The following is a 24,808-nucleotide window of genomic DNA, read 5'->3' on the forward strand; positions in this document are numbered from 1 at the left end:
TTTCTGGAGCTTTCTTCCTGTACAGACATGGCATGATTCCTTATTTTATGCTTGTCTTTTATATATACTGTACTGTAGAATTTAGCAGCAAGACGTACAGGAAACAGGTCTCACTGGGCAAATCCCATTGATGAAATTATCTGTGTCTTTTCCACGTAGATGAGCTTCTTTCTATTATACCTCTCTGGACCCGATATCACCTCCTTACTAACCAAAATCCCTCAATGTCTGTCTGCTATTTCATCCTTCTTCTCTGCTAGATTTCTAAAACTTAACATGGACAAAACAGAATTCATCATCTTTCCGCCATCTCATTCACCCCCCGCAACTGACCTATCTATCAACGTCAATGGCTGTCCACTCTCCACAGTCCATCAAGCTCGCTGCCTTGGGGTAACCCTGGACTCTGAACTCTCCTTCAAACCACATATCCAAGCCCTTTCCACTTCCTGCTAACTTCAACTCAAAAATATCTCCCGGATCTGCACATTCCTCAGCCATGAATCTGCAAAAACACTAGTACTCGCCCTCATCATCTCCCGCCTTGACTACTGCAACCTCCTGCTCTGTGGCCTCCCCTACAATCCATCCTAAACTCTGCTGCCCGACTAATCCACCTGTCCACCGCTATTCCCCGGCCTCTCCTCTCTGTCAATCTCTTCATTGGCTCCCCATTGCTCAGAGACTCCAGTTCAAAAACCTAACCATGACATACAAAGCCATTCACAACCTATCTCCTCTATATATCTCTGACCTAGTCTCCCGTTACATACCCGCACGCAACCTCCGATCCGCCCAAGATCTCCTTCTCTACTCCCCTCTTATCTCCTCCACGCACAATCGCATACAAGATTTTTCCTGTGCTTCCCCCCTACTCTGGAACTCTCTACCCCAACACGTCAGACTCTCACCTGCCGTGGAAACCTTCAAAAGGAACCTGAAGACTCCCCTCTTCCAACAAGCCTACAACCTGCAGTAACCATTGCTCCACCATACTGCTGCATGACCAGGTCTACCCTCACCTACTGTATCCTCACTCATCCCTTGTAGATTCTGAGCCCTCGCGGGCAGGGACCTTGCTCCTCCTGTGCCAGTCGCTGTCACATTGTGTTCAACATTATTGTAATTGTTCTTGTATGTATACCCCTTTTTCACATGTAAAGTGCCATGGAATAAATGGCGCTATAATAATAAATAATAATAATAATTATACCCTAGCCGCTGTTAAATATGACTTTTTTATTTTCCTGCAGGCTAAGTCTGGTCTTCACCCTATTAGGCTCTAGTGATAAGATCATGGGATTACTTTTCAAAAGTGTGTACTACGGAATCTGATAAATCCAACTTTCAAAGATCCAATTAAATATTCACACACTACATTCTTATTTATTTCTACATAATGCTGTCTTAAATAAGAAGTTTACAAGAGCTATACTTGAAAAATTAGATTTTATAACATGCAGTAAGATTGTAATGACATGTACTAGAAAATGTATACATTTCTACACTACAATTTAAGGCCCGCTTCATATGTCCATGTTTCAGGTTCATGTGGAGTCCTTTTTTTTTTCACGGATATCACACGTACCCATTATAACCTATAGTCCTTCACATACTTGCATGTCTGTGTGTTTCCATGGACTATGTGTCTGTGCAAACCAGATGGAGACATGTCCATTTTTTACCAGTGGCACAGATGACAAGGGCCAATACAAGTCTAAGTGTGCCATTTGTGTGCTGTACGTATTTAACATTGCAAAGTATAGGAGAAGCTTTAAAATTGATTTTTCTTAAGCCATACTGGAAAAAAACAGATGACTCACTGATGGCACACTGATGGGACACTGATAGGACACTGATGCCACACTGATAACACACTGATGGCACACTGATGACACACTGATGGGACAGTTATGACACACTGATGGCACCCTGATGGCACACTGATGACACCAATACAGGTATTATATTGATGTGGGGGCCTTGTACAGGTTAAAAGAGACCTGCAACATAGATGCTTGTTAAAACTAAGTAGAATCTTAAATCAGAATATTGAAAACTTCTTTCAAAATTTCCCAAAAATTTGTAGATTCAGGGGAATCTGAAATTCGGGTGACTCATTTTGCATGAATACAACAAAATGGTGGTCTGGCCAGAAAGAGGTTAAAAAATAAAAAGGAACCATACTCACCACGCACTGGTCCTCTCCAGACTTACAACCCTTTTCCACTCTGATCTAATCTTTATGTGTATTCCCCCACTATGTCCTAACATTGTCAGCATCTATGTACTTGTCTAGTCCTCACAACATCATCATTTCATCCTGCGATATCCGGACATGCATCATCATGATGTCATGTTGGTCCTGGTCGCTGACTAGGCCTCACACAATATTATGACATTGGGACAATGTTTTAAAAATTTGAGGCCTAGTCAAGCGCAGAGGGGTTGAAGATGCTGTGATGTGGAGAGAAGTCAAGGCATTATAATGCAAATTTGAGTCTGGGCAAATAAAATTTGTGAATATTGGATTGTCTTAGTAAACTCTAGCAGATCTGCTAAATCTAATTTCACCAGATTCACTCATCACAAGCTTTAACATATTGTCCAGTAGTCTACAGATATTGTCATCATTCACATTGGTCTCTGTACACTCCCGAGATCACATTCTAAATTCCAAATTAAGCAATCAGAATGTTTCAAGAGTACTAAGAGGAAGCCAGCATGGGGAAAACATACAGAACCATGCAGATGCTGTCTATGGTCATATCTTAACTCAAATCCAAGTATTGGAGGCAACCATGCTTGTCATTGAGCCAGTCTGCTGCCCCTAATACCTGTCCTACCTTCATTGCACAATTTTTTGCATATCAGCAGGGACTTACTCTAGGATTCTCGTAAAGCCAGAGATTTCCAAGGGCATGGACTTGTCATTTTCTGTATATTATAAGAGAGACTGGAGTGGTCTTATGCACTCTTGATGAATCTGTAAATCTCCCATAAAACAATTTTCAAGAGAAAATACTGAATTTTGACTTCAATATTTAATATTTAGCATGGCATGGCTTGGAATTTTTTTATCCAATGATCAAAGACCTCCATCCACATTAGACTAAAGTTGGTCAATTCTACAAATATCAGTGAGATTTCCTGACACTGAAATATGTGTTGCGGCCTTCTGACTCTCCCTTGACCAGATACTGAACCTTTTGTTCTCCTTGGAGAAAAGCAGCTGCCAGAGGAGCCAAGTAGTTGCTCTCTCATAGAAAGAGAGCATTCATGGACAGTACAGACCAAAAGTTTGGACACACCTTCTCATTTAAAGATTTTTCTGTATTTTCATGACTATGAAAATTGTACATTCACACTGAAGGCATCAAAACTATGAATTAACACATGTGGAATTATATACTTAACAAAAACATGTGAAACAACTGAAAATATGTATTATATTCTAGGTTCTTCAAAGTAGCCACCTTTTGCTTTGATGACTGCTTTGCACACACTGGGCATTCTCTTGATGAGCTTCAAGAGGTAGTCACCGGAAATGGTTTTCACTTCACAGGTGTGCCCTGTCAGGTTTAATAAGTGGGATTTATTGCCTTATAAATGGGGTTGGGACTATCAGTTGTGTTGTGCAGAAGTCAGGTGGATACACAGCTGATAGTCCTACTGAATAGACTGTTAGAATTTGTATTATGGCAAGAAAAAAGCAGCTAAGTAAAGAAAAACAAGTGGCCATCATTACTTTAAGAAATGAAGGTCAGTCAGTCCAAAAAATTGCAGTTGCAAAACCACCAAACGCTACAAAGAAACTGGCTCACATGAGGACCGCCCCAGGAAAGGAAGACCAAGAGTCACGTCTGCTTCTGAGGATAAGTTTATCCAAGTCACCAGCCTCAGAAATCGCAGGTTAACAGCAGCTCAGATTAGAGACCAGGTCAATGCCACACAGAGTTCTAGCAGCAGACACATCTCTACAACAAATATTAAGAGGAGACTTTGTGCAGCAGGCCTTCATGGCAAAATAGCTGCTAGGAAACCACTGCTAAGGACTGGCAACAAGCAGAAGAGACTTGTTTGGGCTAAAGAACACAAGGAATGGACATTAGACCAGTGGAAATTTGTGCTTTGGTCTGATGAGTTCAAATTTGAGATCTTTTGTTCCAACCACCGTGTCTTTGTGCGACGCAGAAAAGGTAAATGGATGGACTCTACATGCCTGGTTCCCACCGTGAAACATGGAGGAGGAGGTGTGATGGTGGTGGGGTGCTTTGCTGGTGACACTGTTGGGGATTTATTCAAAATTGAAGGCATACTGAACCAGCATGGCTACCACAGCATCTTGCAGCGGCATGCTATTCCATCCGGTTTGCGTTTAGTTGGACCACCATTTATTTTTCAACCAGAAAATGACCCCAATCACACCTCCAGGCTGTGTAAGGGCTATTTGACCAAGAACAAAAGTGATGGGGTGCTACGCCAGATGACCTGGCCTCCACAGTCACTAGACCTGAACCCAATCGAGATCGTTTGGGGTGAGCTGGACCGCAGAGTGAAGGCAAAATGGCCAACAAGTGCTAAGCATCTCTGGGAACTTCTTCAAGGTTGTTGGAAGACCATTTCCGGTGACTACCTCTTGAAGCTCATCAAGAGAATGCCAAGAGGGTGCAAAGCAGTCATCAAAGCAAAAGGTGGCTACTTTGAAGAACCTAGAATATAAGACATATTTTCAGTTGTTTCACACTATTTTGTTAAGTATATAATTCCACATGTGTTAATTCATAGTTTTGATGCCTTCAGTGTGAATGTACAATTTTCATAGTCATGAAAATACAGAAAAATCTTTAAATGAGAAAGTGTGTCCAAACTTTTGATCTGTACTGTACATTAGGTAGTCAGAAGAGATAGCTATCAGCCAAATAGTTGCTCAGCCGACAGATATAAGTGCATCACAATAATACAAAACAAAACTTGCTTATCAAGTTAGACTGAACCATCTATAATGAATTTTACCATGAATGATATTAGTTGCATTTTCCTGTATAGTTGTGTGATATGGATCTTTTTTGTACAACTCAAGCTATAGAATTATAATAGTATCATATTGTTTTAGTCTATAGTATCTTATCCCATTGTAGAGTCAATAACATTCTGTATATATGTACAACATTATTTTTTATACTACTGCATCATTAATTACAGTTGAGTGTGAAACGTCAAAGAGATGAGTACTGTCCCTCTGTCCTTTCAATTGCCCAACATATACTGTGAATACCTTACATATATAGTGCCATGACATAAAAATATGATCGTGATGAAGTTTCCGTAATAAAAATAGGGACATCTAGAAGGATTTCACATGATAGATTTGTTGATTTGTTTTTTAGGAAATATTTCCTTACAGGAAGCATTAGCCCTTGGGTGCATTAATATTGTTTTGATCAAATTCTACATTCCCCACCTCTGGGATAGATTGGAAGGGTATTTGACCATCGTTGCGAGAAGCGTCTTCCAGGAAAAGGTTCACTAGAGGTGGCCTGGCTCTCATGATCTCTTAAGCCCATGGATGCCGTCTGGTGTCTATTGTCACAGCCTGGAAAGTCAAAAATAGAGGCTTGATCACTGACTGGTAATGGGTGGATGAGTGAAAGTAATGGCTAAAGGGATGAATCTAGTAGTGGATTCACACAAAAGGCTGCTTTAAAAGGGTTGTGCCAAATTAGAAAAAAGATCTGCATTTTTACACAAAAAGAGCAACTCTTGTTCATTGGCTATGTTTGGTATTCCAGTTCATTTTTAATTTATTTAAATATGAGCTGCAATATATTCAATTAACAGACTTGGCACTATTTCTTCAAAAAATGAAGTCCCCTTCTTTCTAATTTTAAACAATCCATGTTGAATATATTGCAAAACAAAACATTTTTCTAGAATCAAGAAACACAGAACAGAAATATAATTCACCTTCATGAATTTTTTTTTAATATTGTTGCATTAGTATTATTTTTGCAGCCTTCATAATTGAACTTGAGTTAGTATTTAACAATTTGTTCATATTATTCAACTACTTTTACTGTAGCTACAAATACAGTTCACATATATATATACATATATATGCAGTTTATACTGTATATATACAGCGGGTGAAATAAGTATTGAACACGTAATCAATTTCCAAAGCAAATATATTTCTTAATGTTCTATTGACATGAAATTCTCACAAGCTGTCGGCAACAACCCATCCAAGCCACACAGGCAAAGAAATGAAATCATAGATGTCCATAAATTAAGTTATGTGTAATAATGAGAAATGAAACAGGGAAAAAGTATTGAACACATGAAGAAAGAGAGGTGCAAAAAGACATGGAAAGTCATGACACCTGCTGAAATCCATCAGTAATTAGAAAGTAATGCTTCAACTTAGTGAAATATAATATCAGTTGTTTCAACTTATGGCCTATAAAAAGGTGTCTCATTACCAAGGTGCCACACAAGAACATCTCATGATGGGTAAAACCAGTGAGCTGTCACAAGACCTTCACAACCTTACTTTTGCAAAATATACTGATGGCATTGGTTACAGAAGAAATTCTAAACTACTGAAGATTCCAGTGAACACTGCTGAGGCCATAATCCGGAAGTGGAAAGAACATAATTTCACCATAAACCGGCCACGACCAGGTGCTCCTCGCAAAATTTCAGACAGAGGAGTGAAAATAATTATCAGAAGAGTTGTCCAAAACCAAAAGAACACCTGTGGAAAACTACAGAAAGACCTGAAATCAGCAGTAATGCACTCAACCTCCATGGTCTGTATGCACGCTCACCACACAATACTCCATTGCTGAACAAAAAACATGTTTAAACACATTTAAAGTTTGCTCAACAGCATTTATACAAGCCTGTGAAATACTGGGACAAAACAGTCTGGTCAGATGAGATCTAAATTAAACTTTTTGGATGCCATAATACACACCATGTTTGGAGGTCAAAAGTTACTGTATATCACCCCAAAAACACCATACCAACAGTGAAGTTTGGAGGTGGTAACATCATGGTGTGGGGTTGTTCTTCAGCATAAAGCACTGGCAAATTTCATATAATTGAAGAAAGGATGAATGGACAAATGTACCAAGACATTCTTGGTAAAAATTTACTGCACTCTTCCAAGATGATGAAGTTGAAATGAAGGTGGACATTTTATTAAGATAATGATCCCATCATACAGCCAAGGTATCTCTCAATTAATAAATTAATTTCAGAGAAACAAAATAAAGCTGATAGAATGGCCCATCCAGACCTGAATCCAATAAAAAATTTATGGAAGCAAGTAAAGCTCAGAGTTCATAGAAGAAGATTTGAAGATTGTTTGAATGGAAGAATGGGGCAAAATCATGCCTGAGCAAAGCATGTAACTAGTTTCTCCATATAGGAGACATCTTGAAGCTGTCATCACCTACAAAGGCTTTTGTACGAAGTAATAAATTTCAGTAAGCGTGTTCAATACTTTTTTCCTGTGTCATTTCCCATTATTACACATAATTTAAATGGTTTAATTTCTGTGCCTTTGTGGATTGAATGGGTTGTTACCTTGCCAATATCTGATGAGAATTTCATGTCAACAGCACCTTTAAAAATATATATACTTGAAAAATTAATGACATGTTCAATATTAATTTCACCCACTGCATATATATATATATATATATATATATATATATATATATACATATATATATATATATATATACAGTACAGACCAAAAGTTTGGACACACTTTCTCATTTAAAGATTTTTCTGTATTTTCATGACTATGAAAATTGTACATTCACACTGAAGGCATCAAAACTATGAATTAACACATGTGGAATTATATACTTAACAAAATAGTGTGAAACAACTGAAAATATGTATTATATTCTAGGTTCTTCAAAGTAGCCACCTTTTGCTTTGATGACTGCTTTGCACACTGTTGACATTCTCTTGATGAGCTTCAAGTGGTAGTCACCGGAAATGGTTTTCACTTCATAGGTGTGCCCTGTCAGGTTTAATAAGTGGATTTTCTTGCCTTATAAATGGGGTTGGGACCATTAGTTGTGTTGTGCAGAAGTCTGGTGGATACACAGCTTATAGTCCTACTGAAGATACTGTTAGAATTTGTATTATGGCAATAAAAAAGCAGCTAAGTATAGAAAAACGAGTGGCCATCATTACTTTAAGAAATGACGGTCAGTCAGTGCGAAAAATTGGGAAAACTTTGAAAGTGTCCCCAAGTGCAGTTGCAAAAACCATCAAGCGCTACAAGAAATTGGCTCACATGAGGACCGCCCCAGGAAAGGATGACCAAGAGTCACCTCTGCTTCTGAGGATAAGTTTATCCGAGTCACCAGCCTCAGAAATCGCAGGTTAGCAGCAGCTCAGATTAGAGACCAGGTCAATGCCACACAGAGTTCTAGCAGCAGACACATCTCTACAACAACTGTTAAGAGGAGACTTTGTGCAGCAGGCCTTCATGGTAAATTAGCTGCTAGGGAACCACTGCTAAGGGCAGGCAACAAGCAGAAGAGACTTGTTTGGGCTAAAGAACACAAGGAATGGACATTAGACCAGTGGAAATTTGTGCTTTGGTCTGATGAGTCCAAACTTGAGATCTTTGGTTCCAACCACCGTGTCTTTGTGTGACGCAGAAAAAGTGAACGGATGGACTCTACATGCCTGGTTCACACCGTGAAGCATGGAGGAGGAGGTGTGATGGTGTGGTGGTGCTTTGCTGGTGACACTGTTGGGGATTTATTCAAAATTGAAGGCATACTGAACCAGCATGGCTACCACAGCATCTTGCAGCGGCATGCTATTCCATCCGGTTTGCATTTAGTTGGACCATCATTTATTTTTCAACAGGACAATGACCCCAAACACACCTCCAGGCTGTGTAAGGGCTATTTGACCAAGAAGGAGAGTGATGGGGTGCTACGCCAGATGACCTGGCCTCCACAGTCACCAGACCTGAACCCAATCGAGATGGTTTGGGGTGAGCTGGACCGCAGAGTGAAGGCAAAAGGGCCAACAAGTGCTAAGCATCTCTGGGTACTCCTTCAAGATTGTTGGAAGACCATTTCCAGTGACTACCTCTTGAAGCTCATCAAGAGAATGGCAAGAGTGTGCAAAGCAGTCATCAAAGCAAAAGGTGGCTCCTTTGAAGAAACTCGAAAATAAGACATATTTTCAGTTGTTTCACACTTTTTTGTTAAGTATATAATTCCACATATGTTAATTCATAGTTTTGATGCCTTCAGTGTGAATGTACAATTTTCATAGTCATGAAAATACAGAAAAATCTTTAACCCCTTTCCAACCCATGACGTCTTAGTACGCACATTTGCGTACCCCCCGTTCAGTGAGGGCTGCTGCGCTGAGCCCTCACTGAACCGAGCACATGTCAGCTGATTATTACAGCTGACATGTGCCCACAACAGCCGCGGGTGGAATCGCGATCCACCCGCGAATGTTAACATGTTAAATGCCGCTGTCAATCTCCGACAGCGGCATTTAACGTGCACTTCCGGGTTGCGCGTCATAAGCCCCGCCCATCGGCGACCCCGACACGTGATCGCGGGTCACCGATGGGTGGGCATGACAACTCAGGTTCTGCAGCAGATGCCAGTGGTTGTCATGATCTGGTCGCTATGAGCGCCACCTAGTGGTCGGCGCTCATAACACAGGACCATTTCTGCTGCATACAGGGGATCTGCTCGTTCCCTGTATGTAGCAGAGACGATCAGACAACTGCTGCTTCTAGTCTCCTATGGAGACTATTGAAGCATGCAGTAAGTGAAAAAAAAAAGTTTTTAAAAATATAAAAAAAATTAAAAAAATATAAAAGTTTAAATCACCCCCCTTTCACCCCATTCAAAATAAATTATATAAAAAAAAACCCTACATAGACATATTTGGTATCGCCTCGGTCAGAATCGCCCCATCTATCAATATAAAAAAAGAATTAATCCGATTGGTAAACGGTGTAACGAGAAAAAAATTCAAAACACCAGAATTACGTTTTTTGGTCACCGCAAAATTGCAATAAAATGCAATAACGGGCGATAAAAACATCGGATCTACCCCAAAATGTAATCAATAAAAATGTCAGCCTGGCTCGCAAAAAATAAGCCCTCACCCAGCCCCAGATCACGAAAAATGGAGACGCTACAGGTCTCGGAAAATGGTGCTATTTTTTTTTTTTTTTTTACCAAATTTTGGATTTTTTTTTCACCACTTAAATATAAAAGAACCTATACATGTTTGGTGTCTACGAACCCATAATGACCTGGACAATAAGAATGGCAGGTCAGTTTTAGCATTCATTGAACGTGGTAAAAAAAAAAAAAAAAAACAACTGTTGTATTGCACTTTTTTTGCAATTTTACCGCACTTGGAATTTTTTCCCCGTTTTACCGTACACGATATGGTAAAACTAGTAATGTCATTGAAAAGTAAAACTCGTCCCGCAAATAATAAGCCATCACATGGCCATATTGACCAAAAAATAAAAACGCTATGGGAACAAGGGGAGCAAAAAATGAAAAAGCAAAAACGACAAAACCCAAGGTTGCGAAAGGGTTAAATGAGAAGGTGTGTCTAAACTTTTGGTCCGTAGTGTATATATATTTCTCTCTTTAAGATGTCCGATGGACAGGTCCTTGAGGAGAGATAAGAATCATCAAGGTTGGTAGCCTCAGTGATGTAAGCCTGGGGAAGCAGGCTCCAGCACATATAGTGCTGAAAGAGTTAATAAGACATGTCAGGGCCAGGTTTATGAGCAGTCAGATAGATGAATGGGACTGGCTGCTCACATATCCCCACTCTGGGGTGTGGTACGCGTGTGGAGGTGTGCAGACTTCCAGTGTGTTTGCCTTTGCTAAAAACTAAAGAGCTGGACACTACCTCAGGAGGGCAAACCCGCAGACTACTTACTTTGTTTTCACTTTGTGTCTGGAAAGACTTCTGTTTTGTTATCCTGAGCGGTTTATGGAGCTTTAATAATCCAGCCTGAATATTTTACTGAGACCACTTACCGTGTCTACCTCAAACTGCAACCAAGTAAGTAGAAATTATACTATATATACATACATACATATATATATATATATATATTTATATTCATATATATATGTGTATACATATGTTATACATATATACATATATTCACACCTTACTGTGCACACGTTTTCTGCAGGTGTGGAAGAAATGCTGCAGAATAAGGATGTTTTAAAAATAAAAGTGTTAATTTTATCAATTAAAATGCAAAATCAATTAATGAAATAAAAGAAAATAAGAAAAATATTTGATGCTGCCACCCTTTGCCTTTAAAACAGCATCAATGCTCCAATCTTCTAGGAATACTTGCATATAGTTCTTTATGGAGCTTGGCAGTGAGGTTGTTCCAAACATCTTGGAGAACCAACCATAGATCTTATGTGGATGTAGGCTTGCACAAAATATTTCTGTCTCTTCATGTAATCCCAGACAGTCTTGATGATGTTCTTTCAAAAACTGCATACAAGTGTACCTAGAAGAATTGATGCTGTTTTCAAAGCAAAGGGAAGCAACACAAAATATTTGTTTGATATAGATTTCTTTTTTGTTCATTCACTTTACATTTTGTTAATTGATATATAATAAACTATTATTTATGAAAATATTCTTACTTTGAAACATTTGTTCCACATCTGTCTAAAACTTTTGTGCAATACTGTATATACACTATATACAGTATACTGTATACCTCACCTAAACAGAATGAATACTTATATCTGTCTACTAGAAATTAGTATTGGTTACAGAACTAAATGATTGCATTCCTTTTGATGCTTGTTTAAACCAACTATCTATACAGGGCTGAGAAGATAAAGTCAAATATGCAGATCCATATATCAGCGTAAATGCAGCTTTAAACAAGCTTTTCTTAGTTTTGCAAAGGACTACATTAAACTCATCGAAATTTCACTGTAGATCATCTATGCTCGGTGGTTTAACCTTCCTTTTTGCATAAAACATTATGCAGTGAATGCTTATTGTTAATTTTATATTTTTTATTGTTTGTTAATCTAATGATAAATTCCATTCTGATTAATTTTATGGGATTTTCAAATTACACTTTTTTTTTACTAAAGATGCCCTGCTTCTTTGCCCAGTCAATGGATTAGGCTCTATTCCCACAGTCATTGGGTTCCATGCTGTTGGGGTTCCAATCTTTTGATGACAGTCTGCCTTTTATCAGCTACTGTTTAGCTGGGGTTTCCAAATCTAAAAATTACATCACTGTAGCCAAAGAAGAGATGCCCCTCTTGTCACAGCCACCAAAGCATGTCATTTATAATAAGTACCTGGCACATTGAAAAACCTATGGTCTCAATGCTGAGGACATTCAATTGACATTTTACAATATTTTGAACCATCAGTATAGCTTAGATGCTTGTGACTTACAACTCATATTTGTGCAGCTTTATCTAATTTACCAACACTGTTATGTATGGAAAAGTGCTAGTATTTTTTTCTGCAACAGTCTCAGTGGGTCAAATCAATGTTAGAAAATGTGGTTGTTTCATTGAAATCTATAGTAACTGAGGAAGAATGTGCCCCAATGCCTGTTACTATGCTCGAGCCCCTGTGGCTACATGCTTTGCGGCTGTTAGTCAGCTGTGACACATGCAGAGATTGCTTAAAAAACGGTAATCCCTGCATGTGTTACAGCTGTTCAACAGTCACGACACATTAAGCTACTGTGGCTCGAGCATAGATGCCAAGCACGCCGTAAACACTCGGTCAACACACAAGGGCGTGCTCAGTAAAAGGGTTGAGCAACACTACTATCCATCATCAATCTGAGGGTGTCATTTTTATTTAAGAAAAGAATGGGAAGTCACAGACTGGTAATTGTTCTGAATATCATCTGTTGACAAAAGCACTTAGAAGAGTCCCCAATGTCCCCAAAAGGCCCCAATATCTCACAAAATCTCGCTCTTTCATTGCGAGAGTGACTGTACTTTGCATGCTCGGATCCCACAACAAGAAAGTTATTTTGCTACAAAGTTGGCCGTTTAGAGGGACACTGGGGCCCCTTCAAAGTGCTTTTGTTAAGAGGTACTATTTAGAAAAATCACCGGCTTGGGGCAGTCCACTCTTTTATTTAATAAAAAGAGCAGCCCCAGACTGGTGATAGGTAACTATTAAAGGGGTACATTAAAATAAAACTGTAAAGAGCTTTTCTTCAGGAACCTATATTATGAGAATACTAGTGTAACGACTGCCCCTTATGTATACCAGAATACGAATTCCATATTATGTCTTTGGAGTGTAAAGGAAATTGGAGGCTTCGGAGAAAACCCACGCAAATATGGGAGAACAAATAAACTCACAAATATTGTCCTTGATGGGATTTTAACCCAAAACCCACAGTGCTGTCAATGAGCCATTGTGCTAGACTTATGTTTTTGATATATTCCTCTAACAGAAGACTTTGGTGTATGGCACTATGTCAACTTTGCACTCTCCGCAAGTTGAAACTTTACCCCTTAGGGCAGAGACACACTGCTGCATTTCTTGTTTGAGGATCACATCAAAAACCTCATACTGGCAGGTACCTCTCCTGACTTGAGTTTGAAAGCAGCATAGAAATATATCACGCTGTTATGTTCAGGTCAGGAGAGTTGCCGGCCAGTCCGTTCAGTGTGATGCAATCCTCGCTCAAGTTATATGGCAGTCTGTCTCTGCCCTTAAGCTCCTTCTCGAAGGTATCTCACCCAGTCAAATCAACACTCCTGCTATGTACTGTTGAGAGGCAAACACCCCAAAACATATGTCTGCAAAGGAGTTTCTGTTTTGACTTCTTATTTTAAATCATGCGGCAAAGCTTCTAAAGGGTTGATATTAGTGTTTAAGATTACTACTTCCAAACGTTGGCACTAGAGTTCCAGTATCGTTCCTATCTGAAGAGATTATTGGCACACAAGCATACAATGGCATACACTGCAAAAAGGCACATATCATAAAAATGCATAATGCATCATATGCTTTTTTAGCTGCCTTTTGGATAACCAAGTGCAGTCCGCAGCAGTTTTGTATATACTTAAAGGGGTTATTAGGGATTATTTTTTTTTTATTATGGGCATAAGTACTAACAGGCAGGCAGTTGTTACCTATTTGCCTGGTGTACCCAGTGATGATCTCCACCGGCAAAGAGCAGTCACAGACCGCCAGCAATTCAGCGTCTTCCACTGACATCATGTCGACAGAGTAGCGGCTTCTCTTACGCCCTGCTCTGTGGATGGGGCTTGACTGTTGACATCACACTGAGTGGCAGCATCAGCATGACGCCGGCAGACACGCCACGCCGTCGGAGCAGCCCAGAAGAGGAAGAGCTGCTCTGTTGACTTGGAGCAGCTGAATAATCGGCACAAGCTGTCAATGACCTGCCCTTTAGCTTTTTACCCATAGTTAGAAAAATATAGTCCTGAATAAAAACGTAGAAAAATTATTTGGGTTGCATACAGCCTCAATCTTAGCTAAACACACACTCCTTTTAGAGTCTGATGAATAGAGCACCATATACAGTACAGACCAAAAGTTTGGACACCCCTTCTCATTTAAAGATTTTTCTGTATTTTCATGACTATGAAAATTGTACATGCACACTGAAGGCATCAAAACTATGAATTAACACATGTGGAATTATATACTTAACAAAAAAGTGTGAAACAACTGAAAATATGTCTTATATTCTAGGTTCTTCAAATTAGCCACCTTTTGCTTTGATGACTGCTTTACACACTCTTGGCATTCTCTTGATGAGCTTCAAGAGGTAGTCACCAGAAATGGTCTTCCAACAATCTTGAAGGAGTTCCCAAGAGATGCTTAGCACTTGTTGGCCCTTTTGCCTTCACTCTGCGGTCCAGCTCACCCCAAACCATCTCGATTGTGTTCAGGTCTGGTGACTGTGGAGGCCAGGTCATCTGGTGCAGCACCCCATCACTCTCTCTCTTGGTCAAATAGCTCTTACACAGCCTGGAGGTGTGTTTGGGGTCATTGTCCTGTTGAAAAATAAATGATGGTCCAACTAAATGCAAACAGGATGGAATAGCATGCCGCTGCAAGATGCTGTGGTAGCCATGCTGGTTCAGCATGCCTTTAATTTTGAATAAATCCCCAACAGTGTCACCAGCAAAGCACCACCACACCATCACACCTCTTCCTCCATGCTTCACGGTGGGAACCAGGCATGTAGAGTCCATCCGTTCACCTTTTCTGCGTCGCACAAAGACACGGTGGTTGGAACCAAAGATCTCAAATTTGGACTCATCAGACCAAAGCACAGATTTCCACTGGACTAATGCCCAAGTCTTGTGCTCTTTAGCCCAAACAAGTCTCTTCTGCTTGTTGCCTGTCCTTAGCAGTGGTTTCCTAGCAGCTATTTTACCATGAAGGCCTGCTGCACAAATTCTCCTCTTAACAGTTGCTGAAGAGATGTGTCTGCTGCTAGAACTCTGTGTGGCATTGACCTGGTCTCTAATCTGAGCTGTTAATCTGCGATTTCTGAGGCTGGTGACTCGGATAAACTTATCCTCAGAAGCAGAGGTGACTCTTGGTCTTCCTTTCCTGGGGCGGTCCTCATGTGAGCCAGTTTCTTTGTAGCGCTTGATGGTTTTTGCAACTGCACTTGGGGACACTTTCAAAGTTTTCCCAATTTTTCGCACTGACAGACCTTCATTTCTTAAAGTAATGATGGCCACTTGTTTTTATTTACTTAGCTGCTTTTTTCTTGCCATAATACAAATTCTAACAGTCTACTCAGTAGGACTATCAGCTGTGTATCCACCTGACTTCTGCACAACAGCATTGATGGTCCCAACCCCATTTATAAGGCAAGAAATCCCACTTATTAAACCTGACAGGGCACACCTGTGAAGTGAAAACCATTTCCGGTGACTACCTCTTGACGCTCATCAAGGGAATGCCAAGAGTGTGCAAAGCAGTCATCAAAGCAAAAGGTGTCTACTTTGAAGAACCTAGAATATAAGACATATTTTCAGTTGTTTCACACATTTTTGTTAAGTATATAATTCCACATGTGTTAATTCATGGTTTTGATGCCTTCAGTGTGAATGTACAATATTCATAGTCATGAAAATACAGAAAAATCTTTAAATGAGAAGGTGTATCCAAACTTTTGGTCTGTACTGTATGCTTCAAGAGTAGGACTCTAATGCAGCATGCACACACATTAATATATGATAACTGAATGATCTAAAAATGAAATATCCTAAATAACCTCTTTTTGTTTTTTTTCCCCAAAAATCAAAGTACATATGCATTTGATGAATAGTTAAAATCCCAACATACTCTGCTGCTCAAAATGCTTCTTTTTCCCTGAGACAACTGACCTTTCTAATCATAAAGTAATTCCCCAGATTTTAATTTCCTGGAATTAAGTTTAATTGTTGCCAGCCTAGTTGTAATCCAGTTAAATCCTTGGTTAGTCGCTGATTTAGTTAGATCAGTCAAACAGTGACAGACCTTTCAGAGAAGAACGTTTTAATGTGGATTCCTGAAGTGGTATAGACATTAGGATGTAGAACACATTTAAGCTGTCTAATTGCTCTGCTGTTCTAATGATTAAGTATTAATCTGTCACAATGTCAAATTGTTCGTTTACATTTTTTTCTGTAAAATATGTCTCTGTTGAATGAATCTCGAAATCCTCCGCTGAAACAATACATTGTGCAATTAGAGCGTCTTCAGTCTAAATCTTCGAAAAAATAATTAATCAGCACTCCTCAGTCAACATCATTTCAAGGATAATCACTGTAAAAATGATGAGACTGCAGCAATATGAAGCAATACACTGTGCACAGCAGACAGGTAATATTCCTTATCTATCATTCTTCCTTGTCACACAATTAAAAACAAATTCTCTGCCACACTGGTGAGAATGAGCAGTGATATTTGTAAGATCCATCAGGGTAAAAATACATTACTGTAAAAAAAAATAAAAAAAAATGGAGGGAGGTAAGAAAATGGATGGATGAGCTGGGAAACAGATGGGAGTATGAATGACATTCTGCAAGTGTCAAAGTAACTACAGTATATGCATTGAGCATACACAGGCTGGAATCTGCCCTGGGCATGGCAAGTAGGGATGTGTTAAATTAGTTATTTTGTACATCTCATTATCCATTCTAGCTTGCAGGATGCTTTAGGTTACAAGTGAATAGATGTTTATTTCATTGTTTTATTTTATTATTATTTTATTATGTATTTTTGTTCTGTTGGAACATAATACTAGTTGAAGTCTGGTATCCCAGTCAAGTCCGGCTCATTAATGCAAACAGAACCAGTCACTATGATAGAGCTCATCATTGTGAAATGATAAGTTATATTGGGATGTAGAATTATTCCTACTATAACAAATCCTGTCCTCAGTCCGACAAAGTGGTCCATGTGGATGAAAACATAGTCCCTTCTGGTTCAGAAGAGTGACATAAACTCTCTCAATCAGTAAAAGATCATGTGATATCACCAATCAATGTCATACTTAGGTTCTTTAGGATGACCGGAGAAGATTATTCCAAAGTTCCATCCTTTATTTGTATGGAATATACACTCATCTATTTTTAACCACAATTCAATCTAATTGTTATTTTTTACCTCCAAAATGTCTAATAGAATATCTGAAAATCAGACGATAAAAAAATAGAGCCTATGTGCAAGTGATTTGCTTTAAAAATGAACCCAAAGGATCCAACAAAAGTTGTCTTTAACTGGATCTTCGGGATTCATTATTGTCTTAGTAATTTGGCTTAAACCAGTAAATCCTCTGGTATTCTTGTTGGGCCAATACAGCCCTGAAGTCAATGCTTCCCACTTATACATATGGTTTACATTTTATTTAGACTTTAACTTTTCAAAGGTGGAAACTGGCTCTAAGAGATTGTGTGACTCTAGATCACATGTGACTGGGGCACGCTAATATCTTATGGGGAGTAATAGGAGATATTAGTGTGCCCTAGACAGATGCAACACAGTATATAGGGATACACGCTGCATCGTCCCATAATGCACACTAGCTTTGAAATACATGCATGAGATTTTACCCATGGCAGTCTGCATGATTTTTTATGTTAACCCTAGAGCAGTTAAAGCCGAGAACATGGCAGTCGGGATTTTAACACTTCCCTGGCACCTTTTTACAGAACCTTTATGTACCCAGATAAGTCACTCTTCAATTTTTGCACAGACATATGCCATGTTAGGACAGTTCTTATTTCTATACAGTAAGGGCAATTTAGGAACTTTTTAATAGGCCAAGATTCTAGATTCAGAGAAGTGGGTGACAAAGGTTAGGTCCATAGGGGAAACTAGCGCCCAACCAGGGACAAAACAGGTGCCTCGACTATTTGGCCTTTTGGACTGGAACTTATTGCTACTGTTTGTCTACAGAAGTGGAAAGAGATGATCTTTCTGTTTGATGACCACATTGTTGTGTTACCTCTAATATTGTTAACTCACTAACATAGGTAATGGGCCTCTGTGATATTCAGTCCACTGACCCAATAACCTAATTTGTACCATTGGTGATAATATTGTGTAACTGTTGAAGACAGTAATTTAAGAGAATGGCACTATATGCCCATTCATGTCAAGCTATTTTGTGTTTGTATTCTTACTACTTGCTATCTCCATGTTTGAGTTTACTTTGAGCAAAGCAGGTTGACTATTTGTTTGGAAGTGTCACAAATAATCATAACATTTTTTAGGTACTTGGATTACTATATAGGGTTGGCCATTTATATGGATACACCTAAATTAAATGGGAATGGATGGTGATATCAACTTCCTGCTTGTGCAGCATCTGAAACAATGGATGCTGGAAGCCTGTGCTAGCATTTCTTCTGTGGTGTTGCTATCAGTGTGTCAAGAGTGGGAGAAGAGGGTTGCATTGACAATCCAATACAGAGGGCAGCACTTTGAACACATTTTATAAGTGGTCATAAACTTGTAAAAAACTCATGAAAGAATAAAGTTATGTTAAAACCAAGTACACCATTGTTTTTCTTATGAAATTCTCAATAAGTTTGATGTGTCACATGACCCTCTTCCCATTGAAAAAAATAAAGTTGGATCCAAAATGGCAGACTTCAAAATGGCCACCATGGTCACCACCCATCTGGAAAAGTTTCCCCCCTCCCATATACTAATGTGCCACAAACAGGAAGTTGATATCACCAATCATTCCCATTTAATTTAGGTGTATCCATATAAATGGCCCACCCTGTATAACTCCACAGAGTTATGAGAAGTACTGACGAAGTATTGTCTATTCAGTCACTCCATTTCGACCTCTGAAGGTTTGCATTGAGAGTCTAATACCACTTTCTATTATAAGAGCATTATGAACAGTACAGACCAAAAGTTTGGACAAACCTTCTCATTTAAAGATTTTTCTGTATTTTCCTGACTATGAATATTGTACATTCACACTGAAGGCATCAAAACTATGAATTAACACATGTGGAATTATATACTTAACAAAAAGTGTGAAACAACGGAAAATATGTCTTATATTCTAGGTTCTTCAAAGTAGCCACCTTTTGCTTTTATGACTGCTTTGCACACTCTTGGCATTCTCTTGATGAGAAGGTGTGTCCAAACTTTTGCTCTGTACTGTATGTCCACTAATTTAAATAGGTTTGTAATATTGACAGGTTCACTTAAAGGAAGACAAAAATATGGTAATACATGGCACATACTTTCTATGTTTTCATTCAACATATGTGTCAAAGTCTAAGACTATGTCTGCAGTGGGTAAAATATCTTTTAAAATTAGGAATTAATATTCCTCTTATTTCAGGTGTATAGGCAATACACAGTCTGCCTTTTTTATATAAAGTAAAATCCATTTATCTGTAAAGCTCTAGAGGGATAATGTATTTACATAGACGGCATGGGCAGCTCATGACTTCATTCTTTACTGACATTGAAGTTTGCCTTCTATAGACAAGGAAGGTAGAAATAACCTCCTGGGATCTCCGAATCACTTCACCCCATGTCCTTAACATTTTAGTGAGATATTGACCTGAGATTTTTGAATGTTGTTCTAACTCAGTCTTTTACATTGCACTGTGTGTCTTTTGGCACAATGTAAAATAAAAAAATAATTACCCTATTTACTGTAGATTTAAAGATTTTTCATGTTTTTACAATGGAATTATTTGGAAAAAGTTGTTAAGAAAAAAGCATTGTAACAAATCTTATTCATTAGTATTCTTAATGCAGGTACAGTGCTTTCATAGTTCAGTTTCAGAAAATCCCTGTTTCCTAGATGCAGTTTGTTCTAAATAACTCACCCTCCCTGGGTCCAACGTTGAGTCTCAGCCACTGCTCCTAGTGTCTGTTTTTGTCTGCAGTACTGATAGCCTTTCGTCACCACTGAAACTAATAACTGAGCTCAGATTGCAAGCTCGAGTTGACTGTACAAGCCATTCGAGCCACTGAGCTCAGTTGTTGACTGCAGTGCTTCCCAAACGATGTCAGTGCTGCACACATGAGTTCAGTGCTGCCCACATGATATCAGTGCTGCCCACATGATGTCAGGGCTGCCCACATGATGTCAGGGCTGCCCACATGATGTCAATGCTGCCCACATGTTGTCAGTGCTTTCCATATGATGTCAGTGCCACATGATGTCAGTGCTGCCCACATGATGTCAGGGCTGCCCACATGATGTCAGTGCTGCCCACATGATGTCAGTGCTTTCCATATGATGTCAGTGCCACATGATGTCAGTGCTGCCCACATGATGTCAGTGCTTCACACGATGTCTGTGCTGCCCACATGATGTCAGTGCTGCCCACATGATGTCAGTGCTGCCCACATGATGTCAGGGCTGCCCACATGATGTCAGTGCTGCCCACATGATGTCAGTGCTTTCCATATGATGTCAGTGCTGCCCACATGATGTCAGTGCTGCCCTCATGATGTCATGGCTGCCCACATGATGTCAGTGCTATCCATATGATGTCAGTGCTGCCCAGATGATGTCAGTGCTGCCCACATGATGTCAGTGCTGCCCACATGATGTCAGGGCTGCCCACATGATGTCACTGCTTCCCACATGATGTCAGCGCTAACCATATGATTTCAGTGCTGCCCACATGATGTCAGTGCTATGAAAATATGATGTCAGTGCTGCAGATAAATACAGACATCAGACTGAGCACTGGACCTGGGGAGGGTGAGTAAAGAATGTATGTTTTTTTTTTAAATAGACTGTAGTCAGAGGAGAAAAGTTTTCCGAAATCAGAAAACTTCTTTAATGTTCAGCCTATCTCTGGTTATTTAGAAGACTTGACAAACTTAGACTTTAATATAGGAACAATTTTATGCTTTCTGCATACAAATTAAAGTGGGTCTTTATAATTTGACTCTAAAAATAAATTCTAAACATGCATTAAAAAATGTAAAAAAAACTACCATTCAACTATAAAAGTGTGCGTGTATGTTCTGTATATACACTGCTCAAAAAAATAAAGGGAACACTCAAATAACACATCCTAGATCTGAATGAATAAAATATTCTCATTGAATACTTTGTTCTGTACAAAGTTGAATGTGCTGACAACAAAATCACACAAAAATCATCAATGGAAATCAAATTTATTAACCCCTTAAGCCCCGCGGGTGGTTTGCACGTTAATGACCGGGCCAATTTTTACAATTCTGACCACTGTCACTTTATGAGGTAATTACTCTGGAATGCTTCAACAGATCCCCCTGATTCTGAGAATGTTTTTTCGTGACATATTGTACTTCATGATTGTGGAAAAATTTCTTCGATATCACTTGCGTTTATTTGTGAAAAAAACGGAAAATTGGCGAAAATTTAGAAAATTTTGCAATTTTCAAAATTTGAATTTTTAAGCCCTGAAATCAGAGCGATATGTCACACAAAAGAGTTAATAAATAACATTTCCCACATGTCTACTTTACATCAGCACAATTTTGGAACCAAAATTTTTTTTTGTTAGGGAGCTATAAGGGTTAAAAGTTGACCAGCGATTTCTCATTTTTCCAACAAAATTTACAAAACCATTTTTTTAGGGACCACATCATATTTGAAGTCACTTTGAGAGGTCTTTATGACAGAAAATACCCAAAAGTGACACCACTCTAAAAACTGCACCCCTCAAGGTGCTCAAAACCACATTCAAGAACTTTATTAACCCTTCAGGTGCTTCATAGGAATTTTTTGAATGTGGAAGAAAAAAATGAACATTTAACTTTTTTCACAAAAATGTTACTTTAGACCCAATTTTTTTTATTTTCACAGGGGTAACAAGAAAAAATGGACCGCAAAATTTGTTGAGCAATTTCCCCTGGGCACGCAGATACCCAATATTTGGGGAAAAAACACTGTTTGGGCGCACTGTAGGGCTCGGAAGGGAAGGAGCGCCATTTGACTTTTTGATTGTAAAATTTGCTTGAATAATTAGCGGACACCATGTTGCGTTTAGAGAGCCCCTGTGTGCCCAAACATTGGAGCTCCCCCACAAGTGACCCCATTTTGGAAACTAGACCCCCCAAGGCACCTATCTAGATGCATAGTGAGCAGTTGCAACCCCCAGGAGCTTCACAAATTGATTCGTAAAAATGAAAAAGTGAAAAAAAAAACACTTTTTCATTGTTATGAATCAATTTGTGAAGCACCTGGGGGTTCCAACTGCTCACTATGCATTTAGATAGGTGCCTTGGGGGGTCTAGTTTCCAAAATGGGGTGACTTGTGGGGGAGCTCCAATGTTTGGGCACACAGGGACTCTCTAAATGCAACATGGTATCCGCTAACAAATTGAATGGAAAAGCGGCTCAAATTGTTAGAGGACACCACATTGCGTTTGGAGAGCCCCTCTGTGCCCAAACTTTGGAGCTCCCCCACAAGTGACCCCATTTTGGAAACTAGACCCCCCAAGGCACCTTTCTAGATGCATAGTGAGCACTTGGAACCCCCAGGTGCTTCACAAATTGATTCGTAATAATGAAAAAGTGAAAAAAAAAACACTTTTTCATTTTTACGAATCAATTTGTGAAGCACCTAGGGGTTCCAAGTGCTCACTATGCATCTAGATAGGTGCCTTGGGGGGTCTAGTTTCCAAAATGGGGTCACTTGTGGGGGAGCTCCAATGTTTGGGCACACAGGGACTCTCCAAATGCAACATGATATCCGCTAACAATTTGAGCCGACAATTTGTTAGCGGATATCATGTTGCATTTGGAGAGTCCCTGTGTGCCCAAACATTGGAGCTCCCCCACAAGTGACCCCATTTTGGAAACTAGACCCCCCAAGGCACCTATCTAGATTCATAGTGAGCACTTGGAACCCCAGGTGCTTCACAAATTGATTCATAAAAATGAAAAAGTGTTTTTTTTTTCACTTTTTCATTATTACGAATCAATTTGTGAAGCACCTGGGGGTTCCAAGTGCTCACTATGCATCTAGAAAGGTGCCTTGGGGGGTCTAGTTTCCAAAATGGGGTCACTTGTGGGGGAGCTCCAAAGTTTGGGCACAGAGGGGCTCTCCAAACGCAATGTGGTGTCCGCTAACAATTTGAGCTGATTTTCCATTCAATTTGTTAGCGGATACCATGTTGCATTTAGAGAGTCCCTGCGTGCCCAAACATTGGAGCTCCCCCACAAGTGACCCCATTTTGGAAACTAGACCCCCCAAGGCACCTATCTAGATTCATAGTGAGCACTTGGAATCCCAGGTGCTTCACAAATTGATTCATAAAAATGAAAAAGTGTTTTTTTTTTTCACTTTTTCATTTTTACGAATCAATTTGTGAAGCACCTGGGGATTCCAAGTGCTCACTATGCATCTAGATAGGTGCCTTGGGGGCTCTAGTTTCCAAAATGGGGTCACTTGTGGGGGAGCTCCAATGTTAGGGCACACAGGGGCTCTACAAACGCAACATGGCGTCCGCTAACAATTTGAGCCAATTTTCCATTCAATTTGTTAGCGGACACCATGTCGCGTTTGGAGAGCCCGTGATGTGCCTAAACAGTGGAGCTCCCCCACAAGTGTCCCCATTTTGGAAACTATACCCCTCAAGGATTTTATTAAGGTGTATAGTGAACATTTTGAACCCAGAGGTACGGCACAGAATTTGTTTACATTAGGTCATCATATTGAATAAGTTGTCATTATTCTTGAGCGCAAGTGCTCGCTACTTGAGTTTGCATCGGGTACTCAGGTATGCACCATGTACAGCGTGTGCTCGAGTGACATGCTCGAGTCCCTGCTCCGCATGTTTCACGGTTATTAGACACCCAAAAAAAAACATGCAGGGATCGCTCGTGCATGGCAGGCAATCCCCGTAAAGTTTTTTGGCCGCGAAGCATATGGGGCAGAGACTCGAGCATGTCACTCAAATACCCACGATACTCAATGCATACCAGAGCACCCGATGCAAACTCAAGTAGCGAGCACTTGCTCTCAACACTAGTCGCCATATCGTCATCTTTTTTTCTTACTTTTGAAAAAAATCCCAACCCCAGCCCTAACCCTAGCACAACCCTAGCCCCAGCACAACCCTAGCCCCAAACCCAGCCCTAACCCTAGCCCAATCCTAACCCAAGAGTTTATTTTTGACGCCGTTCCCTGTGCGGTATAAGTGATTAGACGACTTTATTCTTCGGGTCAGTGTGATTACAGCAATGCCAGAATCATATGGGGTTTTTATGACTGACAGCTGTCAC

At 39.7% G+C, this 24,808-nt stretch overlaps 1 protein-coding gene across 4 annotated transcripts in view; it reads right to left on the reverse strand.

The window, feature by feature from the left end:
• The window catches only part of PCDH7 (protocadherin 7), a 1,071,285-nt gene that overhangs the window by 18,876 nt on the left and 1,027,601 nt on the right, over positions 1 to 24,808 (reverse strand). Inside the window, exon 3 of one of the 4 annotated variants that reach the window (XM_073646314.1) lies at positions 5,465 to 5,596. The exons of the other annotated variants lie outside the window; for them this stretch is intronic. Within the exon in view, the coding sequence (XP_073502415.1) occupies positions 5,465 to 5,596 (132 nt within the window). The remainder of the gene's footprint in view (positions 1 to 5,464; positions 5,597 to 24,808) is intronic. 4 annotated transcript variants of the gene reach the window in all.

Source organism: Phyllobates terribilis, unplaced genomic scaffold (assembly GCF_046119375.1).
Source record: "Phyllobates terribilis strain yellow unplaced genomic scaffold, ASM4611937v1 Scaffold_1__5_contigs__length_1240528914, whole genome shotgun sequence".
NCBI classification, from domain to species: Eukaryota; Metazoa; Chordata; class Amphibia; order Anura; family Dendrobatidae; genus Phyllobates; species Phyllobates terribilis.